The sequence below is a fragment of the Vidua macroura genome, chromosome 17 (assembly GCF_024509145.1).
Source record: "Vidua macroura isolate BioBank_ID:100142 chromosome 17, ASM2450914v1, whole genome shotgun sequence".
NCBI lineage: Eukaryota > Metazoa > Chordata > Aves > Passeriformes > Viduidae > Vidua > Vidua macroura.
This window is the reverse complement of record NC_071587.1, coordinates 7978140-8002570: the sequence shown is the minus strand read 5'-3', so window position 1 is coordinate 8002570 and position 24431 is coordinate 7978140. Positions and strand designations below refer to the sequence as shown.

Below are 24431 nucleotides of genomic sequence, written 5' to 3'. Positions count from 1 at the left end.
GCCGGGAAAGGGCTGACAGAAGGGCCAGAGAAGGGCTGAAGAACGGCGGGGACAGGGCTGTGGAAGGGCCAGGACAGGACCGTGCAAGGGCGTGGGAAAGACCGGGGGAAGGACCTCTAGCGGGGCCGAGGGCAGCGCCGGTACCGGAGCACCGCCGGTACCGGGACACCTCCGCAGGCCACAGTCGCCCCCTGGCGGCGGGTCCTGCACACAGCCCCACAGAGGGGCTGGGCCCAAGCGGCCATAGCTCACGGTCCGGCTCCCGCCGGCGCTGCAGAAACCGACACGGACCCCGCCACCTTCCCGCCGTTCACGGGGACACACCTGGAACCCACACGGGAACAAACCCGCGTCCTTCGCACACGGCCGCCACCATCACGGACTACAACTCCCATAGCCCCCCGCGGCGAGCTCCACCCTTCCCTGCGCACGCCCCCGCGGCGCCGTGGCGGGGCCCGCGCGGTTTCCGTTTCCGGCGCGCCTCGCTCTGGTCCCTGCGGCGGCGGCCGAGCCTTGTGCCTCCGCCATATTGTCTGTGTGCGGCGGCGGCGGCGGCGGTAGCGGCCGCGCCAGGTACCGGCGGCTCCGGCGCCCAAGCGGGGCCCCGCGGCGGTGGCGGGCGGAGCGGGCGGCGGGGGGGAGGCGCCGCTGCGCCTTCCGAGCTCCTCCGCCCCCCCCGCCGCGGGCGCGGTGTGGGCCGGGGGGCCGCGGCTGCCCCTCAGGAGAGTGGGGCCGCGGCGGCGCTGAGGGGGATCGGGCAGAGCGGGCGGATCCGGTGCGGCGGAAAGGGCACGGCCCGCCGCCTCCTGCCCTCGGAGGGGCTTCGAGTCCCCGGGGGGAGCGGGCAGGGGCTGTGGAGGGGCCGCCCCGCTGCCCCCAGCCCGGTGCGAGGCCGCCCTCGGCCGCGCAGGAAGGGCAGAGCCCCGCGGAACGGGAGCCGTCCCCTCCCCCAGCTCTCCCAGCTCGCACGTTCGGGCCGTGTAGGTGTTATTTACCTAAATTGCTCGATCTTGCCTCTTCCCCGCCCTGCCCGGAGAAGCGGGGAGATGCGGAGGGGCATGGAAGGGCCTGTTAGTGCTCGCTCCCACCCCCGGCTGCGCACGGACTCTGTTCTGGGCTTTTCTGGGTGGAGGGGAAGGTCGTTCTCACGGCTTTCCATACCAGTCTGTGGAAGCAGTGGTGGTCAGTCTTGCCTCCGCTGTAATTTAGTTAATTGTGCCTTGGGACCGAGAGCAGTGTGTGTGTTGGTAAAATGTGGTTTGTAAGAGAGGGGTCAGATAAGATTATGGAACCCCATGTGTGTCAGATCACTTAATTCTTTCTTAGTGAGAGCTTTGGGTAAAACCAATAAAGTTTGGATTGTGAATATTCAAGCAAAGTGGAGGGGCAGGCACTGATCTGTGGTCTCCGGTGATCGGTTGCAGGACCTGGGGGAATGACATGGAGCTGTCTGCAGGTGGTTTAGGTTGGATATTAGGAAAAGGTTTTTCACCCAGAGGGTGGATGGAGACTGAAACAAGCTCCCCAGGGCCGTGGTAACAGCCCCAAGCCTGACAGAGTTCAAGGAGCATTTGGACAAGGTGGGATTGCTGGGGTGTCCTGTGCAGGGCCAGGAGTTGGACTTGATGTTCTTTGTGGGTCACTTCCAGCCCTGGTACCCCTGAGAGGTGTCTCTCATGATTTGGATTTGTGTTGCTCAAACCTGACCCCGGGCTGGGGCCCTGGGGAGCTGCTCTTGCACTGACCCTGGTGCCAGGCTGTGAAACTGGGCACGTGTCCCTGGAGAGAGTTGTGCCATGTGCTCACCTGGCTCCTCATGGAAGCTCAGTCCTGGGTGCACTCCACAAATGGGCCAGAAGAGCCCCTGCCAGAGGGAACTGGGCACAGTGGCAGCTGTTCAGAGGAAAGCAAGTGGACACCCAGCATTTCTGCTTGGGGCTGGGAGTGATTTCTTTGTTCTTTGAACACACTCTCTTTTCTGAAACAGAATTGCTCAAATTACTCAGAGTTGGGGCTTGTGCCATCCTGCCAGCCAACCTGGGTGTTGGATGTGAATCCAGCGTGGATTCCTAGTGCATCAGCTGGGACAGAGGAGTCGCTCATGCTGTGGTTGCTGATTTGGTGTGATGTAGAAAAGGGCAAAGTTTCTGCTAGGAGAGGAGAGAGTGAGCTTGGGAAGACTCAAGGCAAGATTTTGGGAAAGTGTGATGCTTTAGCAGTTCCTTAATTAGCCCTAAAACTAGGATTAGGGTTGTTCTAGGTGCTACAGCACAGGGTCTGTGGAGACACACACCGTGTCTGTAACTGGAAGATGAAAACTGGATTGGGATGTCTGATCCCAGGTACAGGGCAGGCAGTGCTCTGCACTCAGGAGATCTGCCTGTGCCTTGTGGCTGGAATCCCTGTTCTCTTTGGATGACTCCAGACAGGGAAGGTGAATTGTAATTGTAAAGGTCCAGACCTTTCCCTGAGCATGAAGAATGTCCATCTTTGGTGGTGGGCAGTGATCCTTTCCTTTCATCTTGCCAGTGAGGAGAAGTTTCTATTATTTCACCTTTCTCTAGTGATTTATCTCAATACCTGGTAACGTAATTTCTGTTGTTAGTGAAATTTGCTGTCTTCTTCTTCCCAGTGTGTGTGGTGGTTGAGTTGGGTGTACATGTCCTGCACTCAGAGCAGAGAGCTTGGCCAGTCAGCTGCTGCCTGTGGGGAGTTGAAACAGGGTTAAGGAAGGGAACATAGTCTTGGAACATAGTCTTCTGCAGCAAAGAAGCAAAAACTCATGCAGCTGAAGATCTGGGTGATGTGCCTGGGTGAGGGGATGAGGCACAGAGCATGGGCAGTTGTGGTGAAAGGTAGATGTTGGAGGAGAAATCAGACACTTCCAAGTGGGAGGGTCAGAACAGGTTTTCTTGGTTTGGCAGGGCTCATGGGTTCATAGATGGAAGGAAAGTGAGGCTTGCTGGATGTTTGGAATATGGCTCTTTGGAAAAGTGATGTTAAAACTGGCAGTAGGTTCTAGCAAATGTGGAGGAAATTGGATCATGGAGTGTTGCATGACATTAAGGTTGTTGAGGTTTGCGCAGGGGCAGTTAATGGTAATTGTTTGCTTGAAAAAAGCTGGTGAGATGAGAGAATGAAGATGCAAACCCGGGATTGGGAATTGACTTGGTAAATACCATTTCCTGAAGGTGAGACATGGAAAGACTTAGTGTTTGGTATTTGGGGCATTTTCAGGTAATGCAGATTAGGTTCATCAGCATGGAATGTGTTGGAAGTAGGAATCTCAGGGTATATAGGATGTTGAAAGGTGGTTATAGATTTGTGGCATTGTAGAGAAAGAAACTTTCTGCTCTGATGAAAGGGACACATACCCAACTTTTCCCAATTTTATTAAATGGTGGGTGTCCTTACACTTCCATTTCAGTTCTTCTCCATTTTCTCCTTACAGAACTAATTTTCTCTTTGTCTTTCCTCATGTCCTCTGAGAAATAAGGGAAAGGAAGACAGGAGAAGCAAATGGGTGACATTGTGGTGGTGTGATTAATTTCGTGTCACATTTCTGAAGAGGCAGGGATTTATTTCTGGGTTACCAGACCTGTCACCTCCACTGTTCCTCCATTATGGAATTGCTTACATTAAGATATCTGTTTTAGAACTCTGTGCATGAGATTGTTACCACCTTAGATCTTATTGTCCCATAAGGGTCTTGATAGAAAAGAAAAAAACAAGAAGATTTTAAGATCAGGCGATACTGCCTTGACTTAGTCTGGATACAAGCATTTGTTGCAAGACAGCTCTTGGATAATTTTTATAAACTTGGATATCTCCTTCCAGGGGCTTCCAAGAGCTGACTTCCCTGGAATTTACAGAATGTAATTGGAGACAGGGAGTTCTCCTTTGAACCTGAAAAAACTGCTTGGAAGAGGAGGCTGCAGCTTTTTGAGCTGGTGTTAGTGCTGCTGCTGAATGTAAAATGTTTTTTCAAGCTGGTTTTTGGCCCCTTTTTCCATCAAGGTGCCAAACTTATATATTGGTAGGAAAGACTGATGAGAAGTGGGATTGTTGATGTGGTCATGGGATCAGTGGTTCATGGATATTTTCTGGTTACGAGTCCAGTAGAGAAGCAGCAACATGAGCCTGGCCCAAGTCTCATCTGCTTCTGTTTTCACACCATTCTGGACAAATGGGTTTATTACCCATTTCAAACTGCTGCTTTGAGAGGCTGAAGAGCAGAAGGGAAGCTTGGAGTTCTTTGAGGACTTGGTACCACCACAGACTCACATTTGGAAGGTTACAACTTCAATAATTTTAATTTTCCACGGAGTTGAGTTCTGAGATTTAGGTTATGTCCTCCTTACTGAGTTCTATTTTTTAATTAATATTACCATTTACAGTTAGGTGGTTTCTAAAGCAGGCTATCCAGTTCCTGCCTATGTAATGGCTGCATCATATTATGGCAGTTTACTTCATGTGAGTGGTGAATAAATTGTGTGCTAGATGGAAAACAATTTTGAGTCAATGCAAGAGTTTGGCTGCAGGTTTCCCATTGGATAGTCTGAAGTGTTAACAGCAGACCCAGAAAATTGAAGTTACTCACTCTGTTTTTGCAGAGAAGTAGGCTCTGCCCTTGCACCTTCTGGAACAACCAAAGGCTAAATTAGTCCTCTTTTAATTAAGCCAAGTTCAGGGAGAATCCAGCATGCTAATACAGAATTACATGCCAGAACTTGCTTTCCCTGGGTGGGAAAGGCCTTCCTGTGGTGGGAAGAAGTGGCCCCAAATCCTCTTGTGTGTCCAGGGAGCCAAAAAGGTGCCTCTCCCTGTTGTTACCAAAGCCTTTGGAGAAGGCATTTTCTCAGAGCATATTTGCACATGTGCATGTGAGTTGTCAGAAAGTCTTTATTTTTAGTGTTCAGAAAATGGATGAGCGTGGACGCGCACAACAAATTAATTTCCAGTCTAGAAAAGCAAGAGCTCCTGCAGTGTTCCTTCTCTTGCAGCCTTTTTCACAGGTTTCTCTATCTGTTGCCAGTGTGCTGTTGAATTCCAGCCTTTCTTCCATGCTTGGTTGTACTCCAGAAGGAAAAAGAGGGCTTTTTGCTCACTCTGCAACATCTAGATTAATTTCAACTGAGCTTACAAATTAAGTTGCAAGTTTTGGCACAATGGCTTTACTGGGGGCTTGTAAGGTGCGAAGGAGAGTGCTGATTGCTGGAGTTTAATAGCTGGGGGTTTTTTTCCATTTGATTCTTGGAATGGTGGTAGTTAGTTTCATCTTGTGTTAATAATGATAAATTTTTAGAGAATTATGTCAGAGCTTCACTTGCTGGCAGGGGTTTGCACCGGGTGCCTCTTGGTGAGCCTGCTCGATGCTGGCTGAGTGTTGGAGGTGGTTTGTGGTGCATTGCCTGCATGGAACAGCTGATCACAGGGATTTCCTGAAGAAATGGTTACAGGCAGTGTCCTCTGGCTTATCCTTTCACTCTGGTAATTGTTCTTGCCTCTAGGAGTTGCATGATCAGATCAATTAAAACTCTGTAACTTTTACAGATGGTTGGTACAGTTCAGTTTTCTGAGTTCTGCCTAAATCCCTCTCTGTACATTAACCATAGAAATCAAATCAACTGAATGATTGTCCTGGCAGTACTCTGTGCCTACTAATTAATGAAGAAAACAACTGTGTCACTTAGCTGCAATTAGGGAGGTAGAACTTTCCAGAGGATGCTGCCAGTGGAACCTGATGTCAGCCCATAGTGCTGCTGAAACATTCCCCTTTGTGAGCCTCCAGGAAGAGGTCCCTGGTGTTGCTGGGGTCTCAGAAACTGTAGTTTTGGTAACTGGAATACTATCCAAAGCTCCAGCAGTAGGAGATTTGGTTTTGTTAGTGCTCTTGAAAGAAAAATGAACTGCTTCCTGTTGAAGTATTGCTTTGGCTTTAGGGCAGACCTGAAGGGATATTCCTCCAAAGAAAATCCCCCCACCTTTCCTGCACTCCCTGCTCAGCCTGAACTGTCAGTTTGGGGAAGAGGTGCAAGCAGAAGAGTTTTGTCGTTGATTTCTGTTTGGTGTGTGTGTACAGAAAAGGTAGTTTGGCAGTGCCTGGTTATATTGCAGCCATTTTTATCAGGTGGTGTCAGGAGTCCTTGGCACTGGCAGGGAGGATGTCCGCTCGGTTTATGGGTGCTGGGAGCGGTGTTAGGAGAAGCTGCAGGCATGGGAAAGAGGCAGAGCCTGCGCTCGGCTGCTGGGGCTTGGGTGTCTTGCTGATGTTGCTGCCCTCTGCAGCTACATGGCCTCATCCAAGGTCAGCTTTGGGGTCTTTGTGTTTTGGGGTCTTTCCCTTTGCTCCATGTGCTGTTGACTAACTTAGCTCTGAAAATAATAGCGTTCATGATCTTGGGAAATTGTCCATTCTGCATAGAGTCCCTTAGAGATGGAGTGAGCAGCATTCCTGTCAGTGCTGCTGGAGGTGATCCCAGTGTCCTGCCCCAGGTCCATGTGCTGTTGCCAGCACTCATATTTGGCAAAAGACAGATGTCCAACCAGGCTGAGATGCTGGAGACCCATAGAGGGTTCATGTGAGCTCTGCTAAAATTCAGCTGTTAGAGATCTGAACAAAAAGGAAGACAAAGCATGACAGACCTTCTGCCAGGAGAGTGTGTGGCACCAGAGCCACTGCCAGGGCATCCTGGAGGGTGACAGACATGTTACACGCTGCTTTCCGAGTTGGGAAAGTGAGACAGTGAAGTTTTCCTCAAGACTCTGAAGAGTATAATAAACCATGGAGTTACAGTAAAACCATTCCTGTGGCTTCCATATAGATTGTAATCCTCATTACAGAGGGTGACTTCTTCATTGGCAGGAATCATGAGGAATTCAGAGAGGAATCAGTGGAGCTGATATAGGAAGAGCCAATCTAAATTTAGGAAGTTTCTAGTGCAGAATTACTCCAAGATGTTTCTTCCAATATAACTAAACCTATCAACTGCTTTCCCTACAGACTGGTCATGTCTTGTTTTGAATTAATCACAACAGTTCATGTTTCTTTTTTAAGGGAATGTTGAGGTCATTACATTATAATTTGTTATTTCTCTACAGTTGGATACAACCAGCTATTTAAAAGAAATCTGGAAAATAATTTTGGTGGAAAATGCAGTTAAATCAGACTGTGCTGTTCCAAAACAATACCCAGAGAAAAGTTTGATTTCAAACCTAAGCTTTTTTTTTTAAACTCAGATTTTAAAATCTACTTTTCTGTCGATGTTGTCCCTTTAGTAGGGAAATGATCTTCAGGAAAGGATATAAAATGTCAATTTTGTTAATCCAGGCTTGTTTCTATTTTAGCTATAAAATCATAGAAAAATATAGGTTGCAAGGGACTTCAGGAGGTCATTTGTTCCGTACTTGTATTGCTGAAATTTCAGCATCATAAGAACACACAAAACAGGTTTCTTTTGTGAGATAGAGCATATTTTTAATTAAGTTTATTACTATTATTTCTTTTAAAAGTAAGCTGGGTGTTGATTGATGTTGACTGTCAGCAGGCAGTACTGTAATATTTAGGCATGTCTTGATTTTTTAAATTTCATTGTTTCTCCAGTTTTAGATATTCTCCAAACTCTGAAGGAGCAAGTGCACTTCCCTGGGAACATTACAGGGCTATGTGAAGGAAATCATCAACAATTTTATCTGATAATTGTAATTCTTGCTCACCCTACCAAATCACATTTTACACTCATGATTTTAGAGGCTGGGTTTAAGCTTTCTGCTATGAAAGGTAACATCTTGCTTACAGTTGTAGATAAAAGAAGGGGAATAACCTTTCGATTCCAGACTCCACACTGTAATTCTGCTCTTCTGCACTGACAGAGCTTTTCTTCTCTCACAACAAACCCGCTGCTGTCTCAGCCTGTTTACAGTCTTAGGCTGGCACAATCGCCACTGTAATGAGCTTACGTGGGGAAAGTAGAAGTGAGAGGAAAGTCTCTAGACCTGTTTGGCCAATCTGTCCACTTTGCTTTCTCCTCGAGAGGAAGGTGAGCTTGTCTGGAATTCACAAAGCTACGGAAATGTTTTCTTGGCTCTTTGAGTTCAGCTTGCTGCAGTTCAGGGCCTGTTTTACTCCTTTGGGACAGCTCACTGAAGCAGAGTTCAGGTGGGTCATCGGGAATAACCAGGTTTATGTGGTGTTGTTCAAGGTATTCTGGGTTCACTCCACTCTCTCTGGATGAACTTGGATCTTCCTGGCAGTATAGTGTTCACACTGAGGGCAAGGCATGCTGTTAACAGCAATCCACAGGGAAGCCAGTGTCAAGCGGTGTTTGTGTTCTTGGGTACATTATTTATATGCCAAACCTTATCCACAAAGGTCATCACTTGGATAGCACTTGTGAGTTCCTTGGGACTCCAGTCTTCTGAGAAGCTCTTGGCTTTCAGCTCACTGGGAGCCTGTATAAGTGCTGCATCATACTGGGACAACTTCATAGGTTTTAAGTTCTGAATGAGTAACTGCTTGAGAGAGGTTCCATGCCAAGAACATCTCCATTTAAAAGGAGAAAAAAATCATTCCGGTATCTCAGTTATTCTGGACTAAAAAAAAAAAAAAAAAAAAAAAAAAGGCAAATTTTACTAGAGGCGAAGTAGGTGTGTTTCTCAGAAACTAATCTGCATGGATTTCTTAGCTGTGTTTTGTTGCTACTTGCTCTGAGTGCATGCATCTGGAAGGACAGAGGGTGTAGGAAATTCCTGTACTAATTGGAGTAGGTGCTGGAAGTATGGATCCTTCACAAAATATCAAATTCTCTATGGGGGCATAGTTGCCCTTAGAATTAGAGTGCATTGTAAGGATGATAACATCCCTTTTTAAAAATGAGGGGGTTTGTAACTGGTTTAGATTAAAATGTTTTAAAAATCAGAGTCAAAGAGAACATTGAGCATCTTTTTACGATTTTATTGAACTTTAGGCACAAAATGTCTAAGCTTGCCAAGCTGTTTAGACAACAGGCTACTGTTAGAAGAATTCAAACTTTTAAGAACTGATCTTTTTTAATGAATAGGCCTTCCAATTAAAAAATTCCTATATGGTGGCAGCGCAATTATTTGTCTCTGGGCTGTGGCTCTGGGTACTCCCCTGGAGTCTGTCAGCAGGACAGGAGCTGTGTTTGGCTCTGTTCTTGTCTGGGATGAGCAGGGTTCCTCTTGATAAGGCTGCTGTGTAAGAAATCAGCTAATTATCAGTTTGTTAATACTCTAACGGCATTTTTCAGGACAGGCCTGTGTGGGAGAAGCCAACAGTGAAACTTTGGCGTGGTGTTCCTTTGCTGTAGCTGTCATGTGAGCCCTTTTGGGTGATACCTGTCCAAGGGGTGTCACCACAGGGGTTGATTGAGAAGCCCTGCTCTGTGTCCTTGCACAGGCAGGCCTTGGCAGTGAACAGTGTGTCAGACTGTGGTTGGGAGCTTTGTCTTCCTCTCTTTGTGACCTCTGGTACATTGCCTAAAAGCTCGTGTTTGTTTCCTAGTTAAACACTTCTCTACCAGAGAAGTTAAAATTTTAATGTTGTTTCTGGAGATGCTCAAGGCTACACTGGACCCTGATCTCACCACATCTACTTGGATTAGATGATGTCGAGCAGACTCTCCCAATGTAAATTATTCTATGATTCTGTCGTCATTGCAGCAATTAATAAATGACAACATTCTGTTTGGATTCTGCAGAAACAGAACTAATCTTTTATAACAAGCTCAGGGCACTTTTCTAGGTGCAGTTGCTGCTCCTACTGTAGATTTTTCTGCTTTAAAAACTGCAGGCTCAACTGATGCTTGCATGTCAACACCTGTCCCCATTATCTGTCCTTATTTGTGTCATTCCCTTCTGCCAAAGAGCTTGGATCCACTGCAAAATAATCCCCCTCCAGGGGCACTGAAGGCAAAAATCTATACAAATTCCTTGGCAGTTTTGAGCAGAGAGCGAGCAGCTTTCAGGCAGGGTAAGTTTGTGTATGTCTGTAACTCTGTTTGCTTTAAAATTTAGTTATCTGTGCAGATTCTCTCCCCTTCCTGTGTAAAGAATAGTAGACAACAATACCTACCCTTGTAAATAGACATTGTGTGCCATTCTTAGAAGCTGCAGTTGATGATTTCCTGAAAAAGCCCTTCTCTGAGCAGCCTGTTACAATGTGCTGCTTGAGCTAGGCTAGAGCTACGTGACAAAAAATAGCCACTGTGAAATTTGATCTATCTTTAGATAATGTGATTGATTTTTCTTTTTTTTTTTTTTGTGCTGAAAATGATCTTGCTAAGCTGGGTGAGGGGAGCAGTCACGTGTGCTTTATTTATACTGGATTGTGCTTAAAAATTAAAATTGCTAAGTCATCTGAGACATGTATAAGTTCAGTTAATTCCTTCACAAGGAGTATTGGGCAGAGGAAATGGGCCAGTGCATCTCCTGCCAGAAGCACAGGGAGTGAGAAGAAGCACAAACACAGTGATTGAACTTTGAAATCTAATAATTTTCACTGTACTAAACTGTTCTAGTAAACTTGCATGCTCTAGTAATGCCTGGGGACATCTAATTTCTAAGTGTCTGAGTCATGCCACATAAATGCTTTGAGGTCGTAGATGATTGCTGCCTCATCTTCTGAAATTGTATTTTGTGAAAGAACTAGCATTTTATCCAGGAACAGACTTATTATATTTTGAGGAATGCTTCATATTCTTCCATTAGCTGGACACACAGCTGAAGTGCCCCATCCTGCTTTTATTGGTCTAAGGCCTCAGTCACCCTTCCATAGCGGATTTTGGGATAATGCTGTGTCCCCTGTTTGCCCTTTGGTGGACTGGATTACTGCAACCCTGTCTACCTGAAGCTGCCACCAACACCATTTGTGTGTCAGTAAGTCAAAAAATATCCCAGTGCTGAGCTCTGTCCCACCTAAGGAGGCTTTGTCCATGTCAGAGAGCCCTTGCGTGCACTTCTGCCTCTGGAAGCAGGACCAGCTGCTGGTCAGGTTGTGTGACACGGTGAAGGACATCAGACCTGTGTCCCCCAGGTCCTCTGCCATCTTCACAGCCAGTGGGTCTTGCTGGGTCCTCACAGGAGTGCTGCAGACCTCAAATAAACAGTATGACTTTGCCTGTAGAGCAGGATTTGCTTCTAGAGTTTTCTTCTGTTGTGACATATCCTAGTAGCTTAAGCGAACTGCTCTGAGCAGATTTCTAGGTCTTTCCCATTAATGTGTGATTAATGGGGCTGTTACTTCCTTCTGCAGTCTGGCAGTTGCCCATTTTCTGTGAAGGGATAAGATTGGCATAGCAAATAAGTATATTAGTTTAGATAACAGTGTTGCCCACTGTTTGAGCACATACTCAGGGCTGTAAGGCCCTGCCGCATGCTGCTGCCCACCAAACAATGCTCTTCCCTGCTCCAATACATCTCCCTTTCTTGTAAGTTATTTTGAAAGCTGACAAGGGGATTCTTGTATTTAAGCATCTAAAAGGGTGTTAATTTCCCCTTGTGAAAGATTTGAGACATGTAAAGGCACCATATTTATGTTGGGTAGGACAATATTGATACAAAACTGTAGTGAGTTACTGCTGTCCCGAATATTCAGATCTGGATGATAAAGTATTCAGACATACAAGATAAAGATACAGTGTTTGTCTCTGACATACAGTAACTTTCTTTTCAGTGCTTTTGACCAGTCTCAATACAAATAAAACTTATCAGAAGCTTTGCAAAAATTGTATTGGAAGGAGGGAAGGATTGAAGGTACTTTGGGCAAGCAGAATGCAAAGGAATATTTTCAGACCCTTGCAGCAGTGCATTTCTTTCACATTTGATAAAAGCATCGTAATCCAATACAGATGCTGCTCTCTTTTGGACAGTCAGATTTAATATTTTGGCTGTAGGAAGTTGTGACTAAAGCTGGTTTCCATCCCAGCAGAATTGATTTTGTTACATTGGATGGCCCAAGACTTGTGATGGGGATGAGATTGCAGCCTGTGGCTGTTGCTTTCAGTCTGGAGTCAAAAGGAGGGGATCTGTCTGCAGATACAGAGCACAAGGCATTCTTTCCTTTTGGAAAGTTACCTCTACAAGCAGCAGCTGGAAACAAGATGCTGAAAATTACCATGTCAGGGGGTTGGTTTGCTAGGGGCCAGTCCTGTGTGAGGGAGAGCAGACAAATGGCTTTCAAGAAATCCCAGGTTTGTGGCTGGGCAAGCTCCAGCCTCTCCTTTGCAGCAGCTTTTAATGATTAACTTAAATACTTTTGAAGTACCTTGAGAATTTAACCTCTGGTTTCTGTTCTGTCTGCAGGTGGAGGAATCTGAGGCCTTTCTCCTCTGTCAGCACTGCAGACCAGGTCGCCTCTGATTTCACATCTCGCTTCCGCCTGCCAAGCTGTCTGATATGTCGGGACCCGTGCCGAGCAGGGCCAGAGTTTACACGGATGTGAACACACACAGACCCCGGGAGTACTGGGACTATGAGTCTCACGTTGTTGAGTGGGGGTAAGTCTGGGCTGCTTCTGGATGTGCCTGCACCAGGATCAGTTCCTGTGGATCCTGCATAGTGCTACTTGGGGAGTTCAGGCAGCTGTGCTGCGTGAGGCTTTTTCACGCTTCTTGGCAGATGGCAAGGGAAAGGATCACAACTTCTCTTCAGAAAAATGTTTCTTATCAAACTTTTAAATTCCCAGTTGTGGAAGAACGTTTATAGCAGCTTCCTTAAAAGTTTGAAGAAGTTTTGCCAGGTAGTCGAGAAACATCCCCTTTCAGAGGGAAGAAAATCTATTTCTGAAACAATCCAAACAGTCCTGAGTGCAGGACTGAAAAGAAATGAAAATACTTTCAAACTGAAGTTGCTGCTGACTTGGATAAGTGAAGAAACTCCGCAGACTTAAGTAGGTATATGCTATTTTATGACTTGTTGCTCAGCTCTCTGCAAGTGTCTGGAAGAGACATGGCTGCTTCTCTTTGAAGGAAGGAGGTGTCTAAATTGAGCTCATGACTAAAGTGTCCCAGAATCAGACAGCAGTGGTGGCAGCTTCATAGCTCTGCGTTCCTGCTGGGATATGGAGGGCCCAGACAGAGTTCTGCCCTCAGCTGTGCAGTTCCCAGTTTCTGGAATGTACACAGTCATCTGAGCATAAGTGCTGCTTTGTGCCCAGACTGTTTTTAAACAGCCTTGCACTTAGATTTTTCCTCGTACTGGCTTTTTTGAATTTTACCAGCATTATACAAGGAAAAATGGAGCTTCCAAATACATAGAGAAGGGATAGTTCAAGTTTGCTAATGCTGAAATACATAGTTGGGCTTTCAATCCATACTTTTGGCTTAAATCTCTTGGGCAAATAGAAGCTCCCTGTTTCTCTCCTAGTTCTTAAATCATCCAGTTCAGGAGATGGAAGGCACTGTTTAATCCCTTTTGTCTGTGAAGTGAGGCAGTGGTTGAGTGTTAAGGAGCAGTTTATAAACTGATGGAAATGATGAGCCCTTTGGAACTCTAACCTTTTCTCTCCACAGAAATCAAGATGACTACCAGCTAGTTCGAAAATTAGGCCGAGGCAAATACAGTGAAGTATTTGAAGCCATCAACATTACAAATAATGAAAAAGTAGTTGTTAAAATTCTCAAGGTGAGCTGGGGATTGGGCGAAAGATAAAATCTGTCTTGAGGTGATCAGGAGGCCAGAAAGGGCTTTTTGATGTTCTAAAACTGAAATCCTTAAAGCCTGGCTTTGGAGCGTCACTCAGTGAAACAGGCCATTGTTTTGAGCCTCCTGATATAAGCCCTGCACTTAAGTCAGATCTCTGCCTGTAAGGAATTAGTCTCTGTCTTAAAGAAGCCCTGATGTTCCACGCCTTTTTACTTGGACCTAAGCAACATTTCAGCAGCTGGCTACAAAATTCTCAGCTTCTCTAAATGCCAGTGTCCTGGCAGGCTGTCATGGCCTTGGCCTTCATTTAGTGACCCTCCAATAGCCCGTGGACTTCTCATAGTTAAACATTTGCCACATGCCAGGTAAGAAGTCTTGGAGTATCACAGAACTGTTTGGGTTGGAAAAGCACTCAATGATCATCAAATCCAGCCAACACCCCAGCATTTATGTCCTCAGGTACCACATCTACGTATTTTAAATCTATTCAACGATGATGTCCTCACCACTGGAGCAGCCTGTTCCAGGGATTGACAACCTTTTCTGTGAAGAAATTTTTTCCTGGCATTACTTGAGACCATTTCCTCTTGACCTATCAGATTATGTTCAGAGAGCTTTTTAAAAAAATGCCATCTTCCTTCCTCTCCTTCACTTGGAATTATTGTCTGTAGCTGTCAGGGTTGTGTGGTTAGAAAGGAGACAGCAGATATTTGAGCCCTTAGTGGTGTGATGCATACTCAGGTGAAATTGCAAAGGTTTCAATGTATTTTGCTGATCTGCAGTCACCTGGGTGTTGTCATCTGGGTGTTGAGCATTTAGCCTCACTTTACTGCAGGGCTTCATCTTACACTTTGGGTTTTTATTCTTCAGCCTGTTAAAAAGAAGAAAATCAAGCGTGAAATCAAGATCTTAGAGAACTTGAGAGGCGGTCCCAATATAATCACCCTTGCAGATATAGTAAAAGATCCTGTGGTGAGTAAGGGAGAAACTCAAGGGGTGCACTGGGGTTATGGGTGAAGTTGCTCTGTTTGATTTCAGCTCTGACCTGGCTTTTTGTTTGCCCCTGCTCTTAAATCCTACTTTTGAATTGACTGATCAGATCAGCTCTTAATCTGATAAACTTCTTTTAGAGGGCCCTTCCCCCACAGGTCCCTCCAACCCCTCGCTCTGTGAGGAAGAGATACCAGTGAGCTGCTGGAGGCTGTGGGCTGAGGCTCTGCTCTCTCTGTCTGAGGGGAATCATAAATATGTCCAAGGCAGAGGGATTTATGCAGTTTTAGTAGAAAAAAAAGATGCAATTCATTATCCTAAGTGGAAACATAACATGGCTGAATGCTTTTTTTTCTGTTTCAGTCTCGAACACCCGCTCTGGTTTTTGAACATGTAAACAACACAGACTTTAAGGTACAGTGTGGGATGTGACTTCTTTTTTTGTGTTTGAAAACCACTTGTACTGTCTTTCTGGGGAAGGGAAAGTACATAGGACAGGCATTTCCTTCCAGCATATGAAATGCTTTTAAAGTTAAATGCAGTTGGGACAGAAGTTTGTAATTAGCCCATCAGTACCATTTTGCCACAAAAGTTACAAGATGAGAATGCAGATTCCAAGAGTTATTTAACCTTGGGAGCAAATTAATCTGTTATCTTGTGGCCCATCAGTGCCTGTCTTTTTGAGGCACTTGGCTTTCATGTATGCAGCTATTTATTGGAACCACTTTAAATGTGGACAGCTGTTTCTGTGGCCTTCCATGCTCCTGGAATGAGGATTTAAATGTTTCTTTGTCCCTTCCTACTGACCTGCTTCAGAAGAAGAAAGGCTGTGCAATGCTATCCATCATGCTTGTGCTGGGTGGGTACAACCAGAGGGAGATAGTGACAGGAACCAGGATGTGCTGTCTGAGCAGAGCTGGAAGTAAACTATGAAAGGGATTTGCAAAGGGAGAGGAACAGACTGATCAGAGTCAGGTGTGGGATCAGAATAACTTGAGAAACTTGGACTAAACCTTCAAATGGGTTTGGAGAATGCCAGCAGCCCAGAGCAGGGTTTTTTTGGATGTTGAACACTGACATGATGTGTTTGTGTCCCACAGCAATTATACCAGACATTAACAGATTATGATATTCGATTCTACATGTATGAGATTTTGAAGGTAAGTTGGTGTTCTGCTGTTTTGTTGGTTTGTTTCTATTATTTGCTCTCAGCTAATCCTGTAGAGATGGTTCTCATATTACTGATGATAGTGACATCATATCCCCAAGGGAAGGAAACAGTCAGTCCATGGAAGAATTGGGCAGAAAAATATCAAGTCACTGTCTTTTTCAGCATTTTGGTACATTGAGATACCTTAAAATCCTAAATCAGGAGTACATGTAGCCTCTGAAAAAAGAAAACTGTGAGCTGTTACTGGCTGGGTTTGTGCTCAGGCATAATGTGAGTCAAATGTCTTCATCCATTCTTCTGAACTAAGTAATTTCTCCTTAGGAGTCTGGAGAAAGGGGGCTTGTGTGATCATTAGTGCCTAGTAACTATGCTCTTAGAGACTCTGAAATTCCAATTTTTATGAGGAAGCACACAAAGTAAAGTCAAGACATTTTTGTTGCTGGTACCTTCTTTTGAGAGAGGGCTCTAGCAGCATTTTCTGTGATCTGTGAGTCTAGTCCAGGATCTAACATTGGACAGTCCTGTCATCTATTTAGTCTTGATATGTGTGGAAATACTTTTGAATATGGTTAACTTGACACATTCTTGTGATTCCAGCATCTGTTTCCTTTCACCTGCAGGCTCTAGATTACTGCCATAGCATGGGAATCATGCACAGAGATGTCAAACCTCACAATGTCATGATTGACCATGAGCACAGAAAGGTAGTGTGGGGTTGCTGGGGGCCAGGGAGGGGTCCTGCTTTTCTCTTGGCAAACTGGGATCTCTTTTGGGTACTCCTGTGTAGAGGTACTAGCAGAACTCTTTGAGGGGGGCTCTGCTCTCATGTGTGGACAAATGTAAAATGAGAATATTGTGCTGCTTTTTGAGGCTTTACTTGGTCACATGTAACCCACAGGCAGGGTTGTAAGGAGAGGTATTTTATTTAGACTGCTTGGTGATATGGGTTTGGGGACACTCTGATCAAAATAATTGAAAATGGAAGACTTATAAATTAACTTCATACTAAGTTCACCAGTGTCATTCAGCCATTGGTAAGCTGGAGCATCCCTTGAGCCTTTTTTCTTTGTTTTCTACCATTTTTAGCTTAGACTAATAGACTGGGGTTTGGCTGAATTCTATCACCCTGGCCAAGAGTACAATGTCAGAGTGGCTTCCAGATATTTCAAAGGACCTGAACTTCTTGTAGATTATCAGGTAAGAATTACCAGGACTTCTTACTGACTTTGATATGGAAAGTCAGTACCATTTCAAGGTAATAAACCCAAAATTCAGATGTCTAGAGAGTTGAAGCTAAAGACAGTCTGTTCCAAAATGTATGGCATAAAGCCACTGAATGAAAGAAAAAAATTAGTAGTCTCAGGACCTGAGGAAGGGCTGCAGAACTATCATTATGGATCTTGGAATACAAATGTTAAATATTTTTTAGCAAGGCTGTGTTTGCAGTAAGGTACAGGAATGAAACAAAGCCCCTGTGGGAACAGCAAGTACTGCATGAACTTCTAAATTAAGCTTTAAAAGCATCCCCTTATCTGATGGCAGTTTGCATTATGGAAATCACAGTGTTCCTAGTGACTTTCAGACCATACTGGTTCTGGAAAAAGGCACATCCTCACCTGCCCATGGACCCTGGGGAGTCCACACCTTTTGTTGTTTGTTGCAAGTCTTCCTTTCCCAACACATTTCTCAGTGGTTTATAACATTGGAGTCTGCAGTGAAAATAGAAGAAAGCTCTGATCTTTAATATCCTGGCAGACAGGGATGGAATTAGAATACCTGCTGTCCTGCTAATTGCTGTATCCCTGTTTGAGTAACTGGAGCACTGAGCTGATCAGTGGTTTAGGGGTGAAGATACATGAAGATAGTTCAGTTTGTTTCCAGCATGACATGGCTGTGTTCATATCACCTTGCCGGGGAGGGGGGGAACCCTGTTAGTTTTGGAGGTCTGTTCTGCTTAATTCATTAGAAATTGAATTGTCCTTCTGGTTTTGTACAGATGTATGATTACAGTCTGGATATGTGGAGCTTGGGTTGCATGTTGGCTAGTATGATATTCCGAAAGGAGCCATTTTTCCATGGCCATGACAACTATGATCAGGTGAGAGCTGGTCATGTACAATGTCTGTTCTCTTAGCATCATGAAGGTTTCCTGCTTAGGCTTCTATCGAGTCATCCAGAGAATTTTTAAGCCTTTCTCTAATGGCTTCTTAGCTCAGTTTGAAGCCACGGTCCTTTTCTCAAGTGTGCAAGATTATGTAACCAATTAAATAGAAATGGATTTATAGAGCTTTGTACTTAGGAGCTCCTCAGTAGGTGTCTGGGAAAAGCTGTAGAAATAGTTATATTAAGGCTGGTGTGTTCTAGTACATAGTTTGACTATTCCTGAGGTTATGTTATGTGGAAAGCCCCTGTAACTACTCACTCTCTCCCCACTCTGTATAGAAACTGTGAATTTGGTACAGGTTTATACAGATTCTGAAATCTCTGATGTGTTGCCTTTAGGCCAAATATTTTTATTTTTAAACCTTTATCACATGCTCAGCATGTGACTGCCATGCAGATATTCTGGAACAGGGACCTTCTATTCTCAAGCCTTTTTTCTGGAGCTCTCTGGGGTGGTGCTTCACCTTTCACATGCAAGATCCAGAGTTTCTGCTTTTTTGACCAGTTATTCTTGCCTTCCCTTCTGTTGGTTTTGAATATTTTCATGCTACTAAGGAAGGTAGTGTTGCAAGGTCTCAGGTTTTAGAGATTTTAGGGTCTGTGGCTCCCTCCTGGCTGCCTTGGGGTACTGAGCTCCAGCTGTGAGTGGAGGCATGTTCCTGATGCCTGGGACTGTGTGGCTGGGGGAGCCAGAGCCACAGGCTGACCCTGTGGCTTCTGATTCATACTGCTGGGATCAGGTTCCAGCTCCCATGGGAATGTGCTGCTCTATCTTCATGCAGGCTCTGGTATTGTCATACCTTCACAGCAATGACTTGTTTTTGTGTTTGTTCCCAGCTGGTGAGGATAGCCAAGGTTCTGGGGACAGAAGATCTGTATGACTACATTGACAAATACAACATTGAGCTGGATCCACGTTTCAATGACATTTTGGGCAGGTGAGCCAAGGTCTGGAGTCTCTTTGGTAGACCCAGACAGTTACAGCTTTGTCAACAGACCTTGAAATGAACAAAAATTTGTGGGAGAAATCAGAGCCAGGATTCTGGAGAATTGACACTTTGTGCCTTTGGTCCCTTTTGCCAGTGCTTCCTGTAGTCCTTTATATGGAAATGGACCTGAGGAAAGATTTTTAAATGTCATTCAGGCAATAAAGGAACTACTGGAGCAGAAAGCATGAAGGGCATATGCTCTCTGCAGTCTGGAGGGAAAAAAACAAAATGGTGTTTCTCAGCATTAAAGTGCAAAAAGTCAGGTGCTGCTAAAGATGGAATTTATATGTTTTTTTTCCCCTCATAGTGGGACTAAAATTAAAGGAACTCATGTTGGGTGCATAAGAGATGACAGAACCTGCAATTGTAGGCCTGTAATCCATTCTGAGCATTAGTCCTGCTGCTGTCTGGGGTCATGGCAGGGCCGTGCAGGGACTGTGGTGGCCGAGGTGGCTGTGCTGGGGCTGTGACTGCTGTGCCACCGCGTGGAGACACAGTGACACTGCTTCACGTTCTGGAATGTCTCAGTCCCACGGCTGCTGCACAGTGCAATGGCCTCCTTCAGGGCTGGACATCTGTCACAGTTCTTGCTCCTTAAGAAAGTGAGTTTTGGCATCACTGTCCCCTGCCTGGCCTGATTTGGGTCTGTTTTCCTGTAGACACTCCCGTAAGCGATGGGAGCGCTTTGTCCACAGTGAGAACCAACATCTGGTGAGTCCAGAAGCTCTGGATTTCTTAGACAAGCTGCTGCGATATGATCACCAGTCACGACTCACAGCGAGAGAAGCCATGGAACACCCCTACTTCTGTAAGTATCAGCTGCTGTCCTGAGAGTTCTGCCTCTGGGAAATCCCTGTTCCCATGGCTTGTGCAGATGGGAACTGAGAATGGCAACAATGATAAGCCTGGTCTGCAAATAATTGTGCAGGAGCTGAGGCTGCTGGTCTCTGTGTGCCACCTCCACCAGCCAAGGAATCAGTGTTGGGTGCCCGTGTTGGGCCCATGAATCAGCAAGTAATATCAAAGAAAGTCACCTAAATTACATGATTTGGGGTTGCTTTCTGCAGGTGTGCATGGATTCTTCTGTTTGGATAAGCCCAGAGAACTCTGGTTTGTTGATAAACAGACAGTTTTATTCCTTCTGTTGCTAAATTGCTTAGCTACTGCTATATTCAGGTCTTGATTTTGAAGCAAAAATGTTACTTTCACTAGTAAATGCTTTTAAATAGTTGCTGTTTTTCACAGATACTGATATCTAGGGGTTTGAAGCAGCTGCAACAATGCATAATGTTAATATTTGCTCAGGTTTGGGAGTTTTTTTAGCTGCTGCTGAAGGGACCCCTGTAATTAACAGACTGTTGATCTGTGTTACGCCTGTTGGGAAAATCCCAGGGAAATGTTTTGCAAGTATGAGCATTAGAGAAGCCAATAGCTTGGAATGTGAGAGCTGGACAAACAGTTCATTAACTTGTGTCCACAAAAAGATACATGTAGTGCTGAGCTCAGCAACGTTGGGAATTCCCTTGTCTGACACAGAAGGTCTTGGAGCCAGGAAGAGGTTGTCCCTGTTCAGGTCAGAGCCTTATTTACATGCAGCTGAAAATAAAGAGTTAGGAAGTTGTGATCATCTCATGGAAGACAGGTTGTAGTAACACACCTGACAGCTCACAGAGATGTAAGATGTGTGTAGAGACATGACACATGATTGTAATCAGTGATAATCTTTCTGCTTGCTACATCCATATTCTGGGTTTGGCTTTCTGCAATTACACAGTTGCTTAGCACAGAAAGATCAACTTTGCCATAATATCCTTTGTCTTTTCCTGTCAGACAGTCCTGCTGTTCCCCAAATGACATAATTTAGCTGATTTTCCCTGATACCACATGACCTTGGTACCTTCTTGAGTGCTTCCCACTGGCATTGGTGGAAATGTCTGTATTTCAATAGATGGTGGTTGATGTTATTTGACACAAGCAGAGTGCCAGGACTGGCTGAGCACAGAGGCCACAGGCAATCTGTGTGCCTCAGCAGCTCTCTGGCAACACAGCACTTACTGGTAGTGTGCTCTTCCTAGACCCCATTGTGAAAGACCAGGCTCGGATGGGCTCGTCCAACATGCCGGGTGGCAGCACTCCTGTCAGCAGTGCGAGCATGATGTCAGGTCAGTTCTGTCAACTCGCCTCGGTGCTTGGTGAGCTAAAGCATTTGTATGTGTGGGGTGGGTGGGAGGACCCAGCAGGGAGAGTTCAGCAGGCAGGGCAGTGTTGGGTCATCTCCCAGGATTGGGGACAAGGGCAAGGAGAGCTGCAAAGTGGGTGGGAGAGTCTGATAAGTAAGGCCTTGGGCAGCCTGACCTGTTTTTCTGGTTTCATTTTAAGAAGTTATTTGCAGTTGATTTTCTAGCAGCAGCTTGAAGGACAGTCCACTGGCACAGGCTGCCCAGAGAAGCTGTGGCTGTCAGGAATTGTTTAAGGGCCAGGTTGAAGGGGGTTTGGGGCAACCTGGTCTAGTGGAAGGTGTCCCTGCCCATGGCAGAGGACTCAGAACAAGGGGAGCTTTAAGGTTACCTTTTCAACCCAAACCATTCTGTGATCGTGCCACATCTCTGCCCATCAGTGACACTCAGGGGTGTGAAAATGTGTGCCCTTCCCAGAGCTGCAGAGAACAGTGACAGATACTTTATCTCTTTAATTATTTTGGCAGCTCTGAAAACATAACTGACCCACAAAGCTCCCACTTGACTTCAGAAGCTGTCCTGGATAGCAGTGTGCTGTTTTTGCTCTAATTCCTGCTTACCTGTGTTTCTTCCAGGGATTTCTTCAGTGCCAACACCTTCACCCCTTGGACCTCTAGCAGGCTCACCTGTCATCTCTGCCACCACCACCCTGGGGATGCCGGTTCCAGCTGCTGCGGGCGCCCAGCAGTAGTGACGGGCTCTGTCTCCTGCTGCCTGAGCTGAGTCAGGTGGGGAAGAGGTTTCCCCCTCCACCTCTCCTCAGGACGCAGCTCGTGCCTGGCAGGGGAAGGGAGGGGATGAACGCTTTGGAGACACCGTGTCTGAACTGTTGCTTGTGGATTTATAGTAGTTCAGTCATTATATACAAAATTATTATAGGCTGATTTTTCTTTTTTTACTTGAACTTTTCGTAACTCAGGGGATTCCCTGAAAATACCTACAGATGGAATACTTCTTGGACAGTTTTTCTTTTCCCCCCCCCACCCCTCCCCCCCCAAAACAAACAAACAAACAACTCTTCATGTAATAACAAAGATGAATCAACAGCATTTCCAAGCTCTTGCATCCTGCTGGAAATCTCTTCTCTTCATGTTCCCACCATTATTCCTCCACAAGCCTTGGGGGATTGTGCTGTTCTCCAGAGACTACCAAACCAAGTCTTCATGAGGCAGGGGAGGGGATTCTTAAAAGTACCACTCACTTAAACCCCATGTCCTGCATATGTCCCAGCCAGGGTACACTGAGGAGACAATTCCAGTAGGGAGAGGTGGGATAAGCTTAAAAGGAGTAAGTGCAGATAGTGTCCAAAACCCTAATTGGATTGGATAATGTCTCCTTAGGAGTCAACCAGAATGCTAACTCACCCCTTGCATGTAATTTTAGTCTTAAAAATGAAGTTACTGATCCAGTTGGAGTCCTTGGCACCTCCTGAGACAGGTGCTCCTGTAGAGTAAGCCCTGCTCTGATCAGCCCCTTTCTCGTGGAGGGTTCTTCCAGCCATTGCTTGGCTTGGATCTCTGAAATTAATTTGTTATTGGGTATATTGTTTTTAAATTGTTTCTATAGGTTTCGAGCTGGTGGCTACTTAAAGCTGGAAAAATCAGACTGCGCCAAGTCCGATCCCACATCTTCACCCACCATCCCCTCCCTCACGTGCCATGTGGTGAGAATACCAGTTACCTCACAGTCTTGTAAATATGCACTGAGAGGAAGGAGCCAGGAGACGTTAACTTAAACTGAAATGGTAGATCAGTAATTGTGGACAAATATTACCATTGACAACGGAAAAGCACCCTTGTTACAGCCCTGCTACCCCTTGCTGTGTATATATACTTTGTCCTTCATATGTGAAAGATCCAGTGTTGGAATTCTTTGGTGTAAATAAACATTTGGTTTTATTTATCGAGGTTAGATTTAAGTTCCCTGTGTAGAGGCCTCCCTGGGGTGGTCATACACTGACACAGGAGTGGTGACAGCCACATGTGCCCTGGGCAGGCCATGTCCCTGTCACACCCGTGGGGAGCAGTGCAGAGAAGCCTTACACAGATGTCACAAAGCCAAAGTATCTCCTGGGAGAAGGATCTTTCGCCATAACAAAAAACCCTCCTCTTCTGTCTCAGCCATGGTGGTGGGGAATTGAGATGATGAACCAATTATTAGTTGTTTGCCTGTTGCAACTCAGTGGATTTCTGTGACTTGTTTTCAGTCACCTAATGCTAGGCTGGCTCAGCTGGTGTGGCTGCAGGCACAATGGCACCTGTCCCTCTCAGTGCCCTCTCATCCCAAAGCCATTGCAGCAGTTGTTCCCACGGACATTGAGTGATCTTCGCCTTCCTCAGTGGGTGCTGACGCCTTGGCCTGCAGCTCCTGCTTGTCCCAGGCACCCATCCCTCGTCTGCTCTGTGGAGAGGATGGACATGTGCTTCCACCTTGCTTAGTTAATTTTAGGATGGAGCATGTGGGCTGGATTAAACTGATTTATGGGACATGGAACACTGCCCCTTTCTGTTAGGATTGCCAGCAGGACGATGAGGTTTTTCACATACACCAGGATAGCTTTCTCCTCCATGCCTTCATCCAGTGGAAATCCATTGTACTTAATCTTTTATATCCTAAAGTGATGTGAAAGTTGGACTGTGTTGACTGTTACCTCAATGTGCTGTACCGTAAAAGCACCCAGTATGACAAAATACAGCTTGTTTGCACTGGTTCTGAGCTATGCAGGACATTTTACCCAGTTCTTTCGTTATTCCAAGCAAGGGAGGTTTGCGTAAGGACAAGAATGGAAGAGGAAACTGGGAGTGGTGGATGGCCCCAGTGCCTGTCAGCCCTTGCACAAGGAAGCACGGACCCTGTGCATGGAAGGAGCTCTGCGGACTTGAGAAGCCCTTACAGGAGGGGCGGGCACTTGTTCTCCCACTGCGGTGTCTCCAAGCACTGACGGGGGAGTTTGGAGGGTTTACGGGGTTTTTTTGAGTGGTGGCAGCAGCCACTGTGTGCAGCACCATGGAGGGTGTGTTACCCGCCCCCGACAGCGCTGGGAATGACCTGTCCGGCGGCCATCGGGGAGGGCTGGGGCTTTGGTTTTTGCTGGTTTTAAGCAGGGCCTGGCGGGGCGAACGCATCCAGGCGGCGCGGCCCCCACTCGCGCATGCGCGGCTGCCTCCGCCCGTGTGACCCGCCTAGCGGCGCCGCGCCTGCGCACTGCGGCGCCGTGAC

The 24431-nt window shown here is 46.0% G+C and overlaps 1 protein-coding gene across 3 annotated transcripts; it reads left to right on the top strand.

The window, feature by feature from the left end:
- The first annotated feature begins 482 nt into the window (after positions 1–482).
- CSNK2A1 (casein kinase 2 alpha 1) lies at positions 483–23119 on the top strand. 3 transcript variants are annotated; one of them, XM_053993019.1, is made up of 14 exons: positions 483–573; positions 12322–12515; positions 13530–13641; positions 14533–14634; positions 15016–15066; positions 15753–15812; positions 16444–16527; positions 16910–17020; positions 17820–17921; positions 18824–18924; positions 19635–19783; positions 21051–21137; positions 21788–21940; positions 22779–23119. In XM_053993019.1, the coding sequence occupies exons 2-13, from the start codon at positions 12415–12417 to the stop codon at positions 21901–21903; spliced, it is 1176 nt and encodes a 391-aa protein (XP_053848994.1). In that variant the 5' UTR covers positions 483–573; positions 12322–12414; the 3' UTR covers positions 21904–21940; positions 22779–23119. The 3 variants fall into 3 exon arrangements, with proteins under 3 accessions (XP_053848994.1, XP_053848992.1, XP_053848993.1); XM_053993017.1 differs by having other exon boundaries at positions 21788–23119; XM_053993018.1 differs by lacking the exon at positions 483–573 and adding an exon at positions 9647–9991 and having other exon boundaries at positions 21788–23119.
- The last annotated feature ends 1312 nt before the right edge of the window (positions 23120–24431 follow it).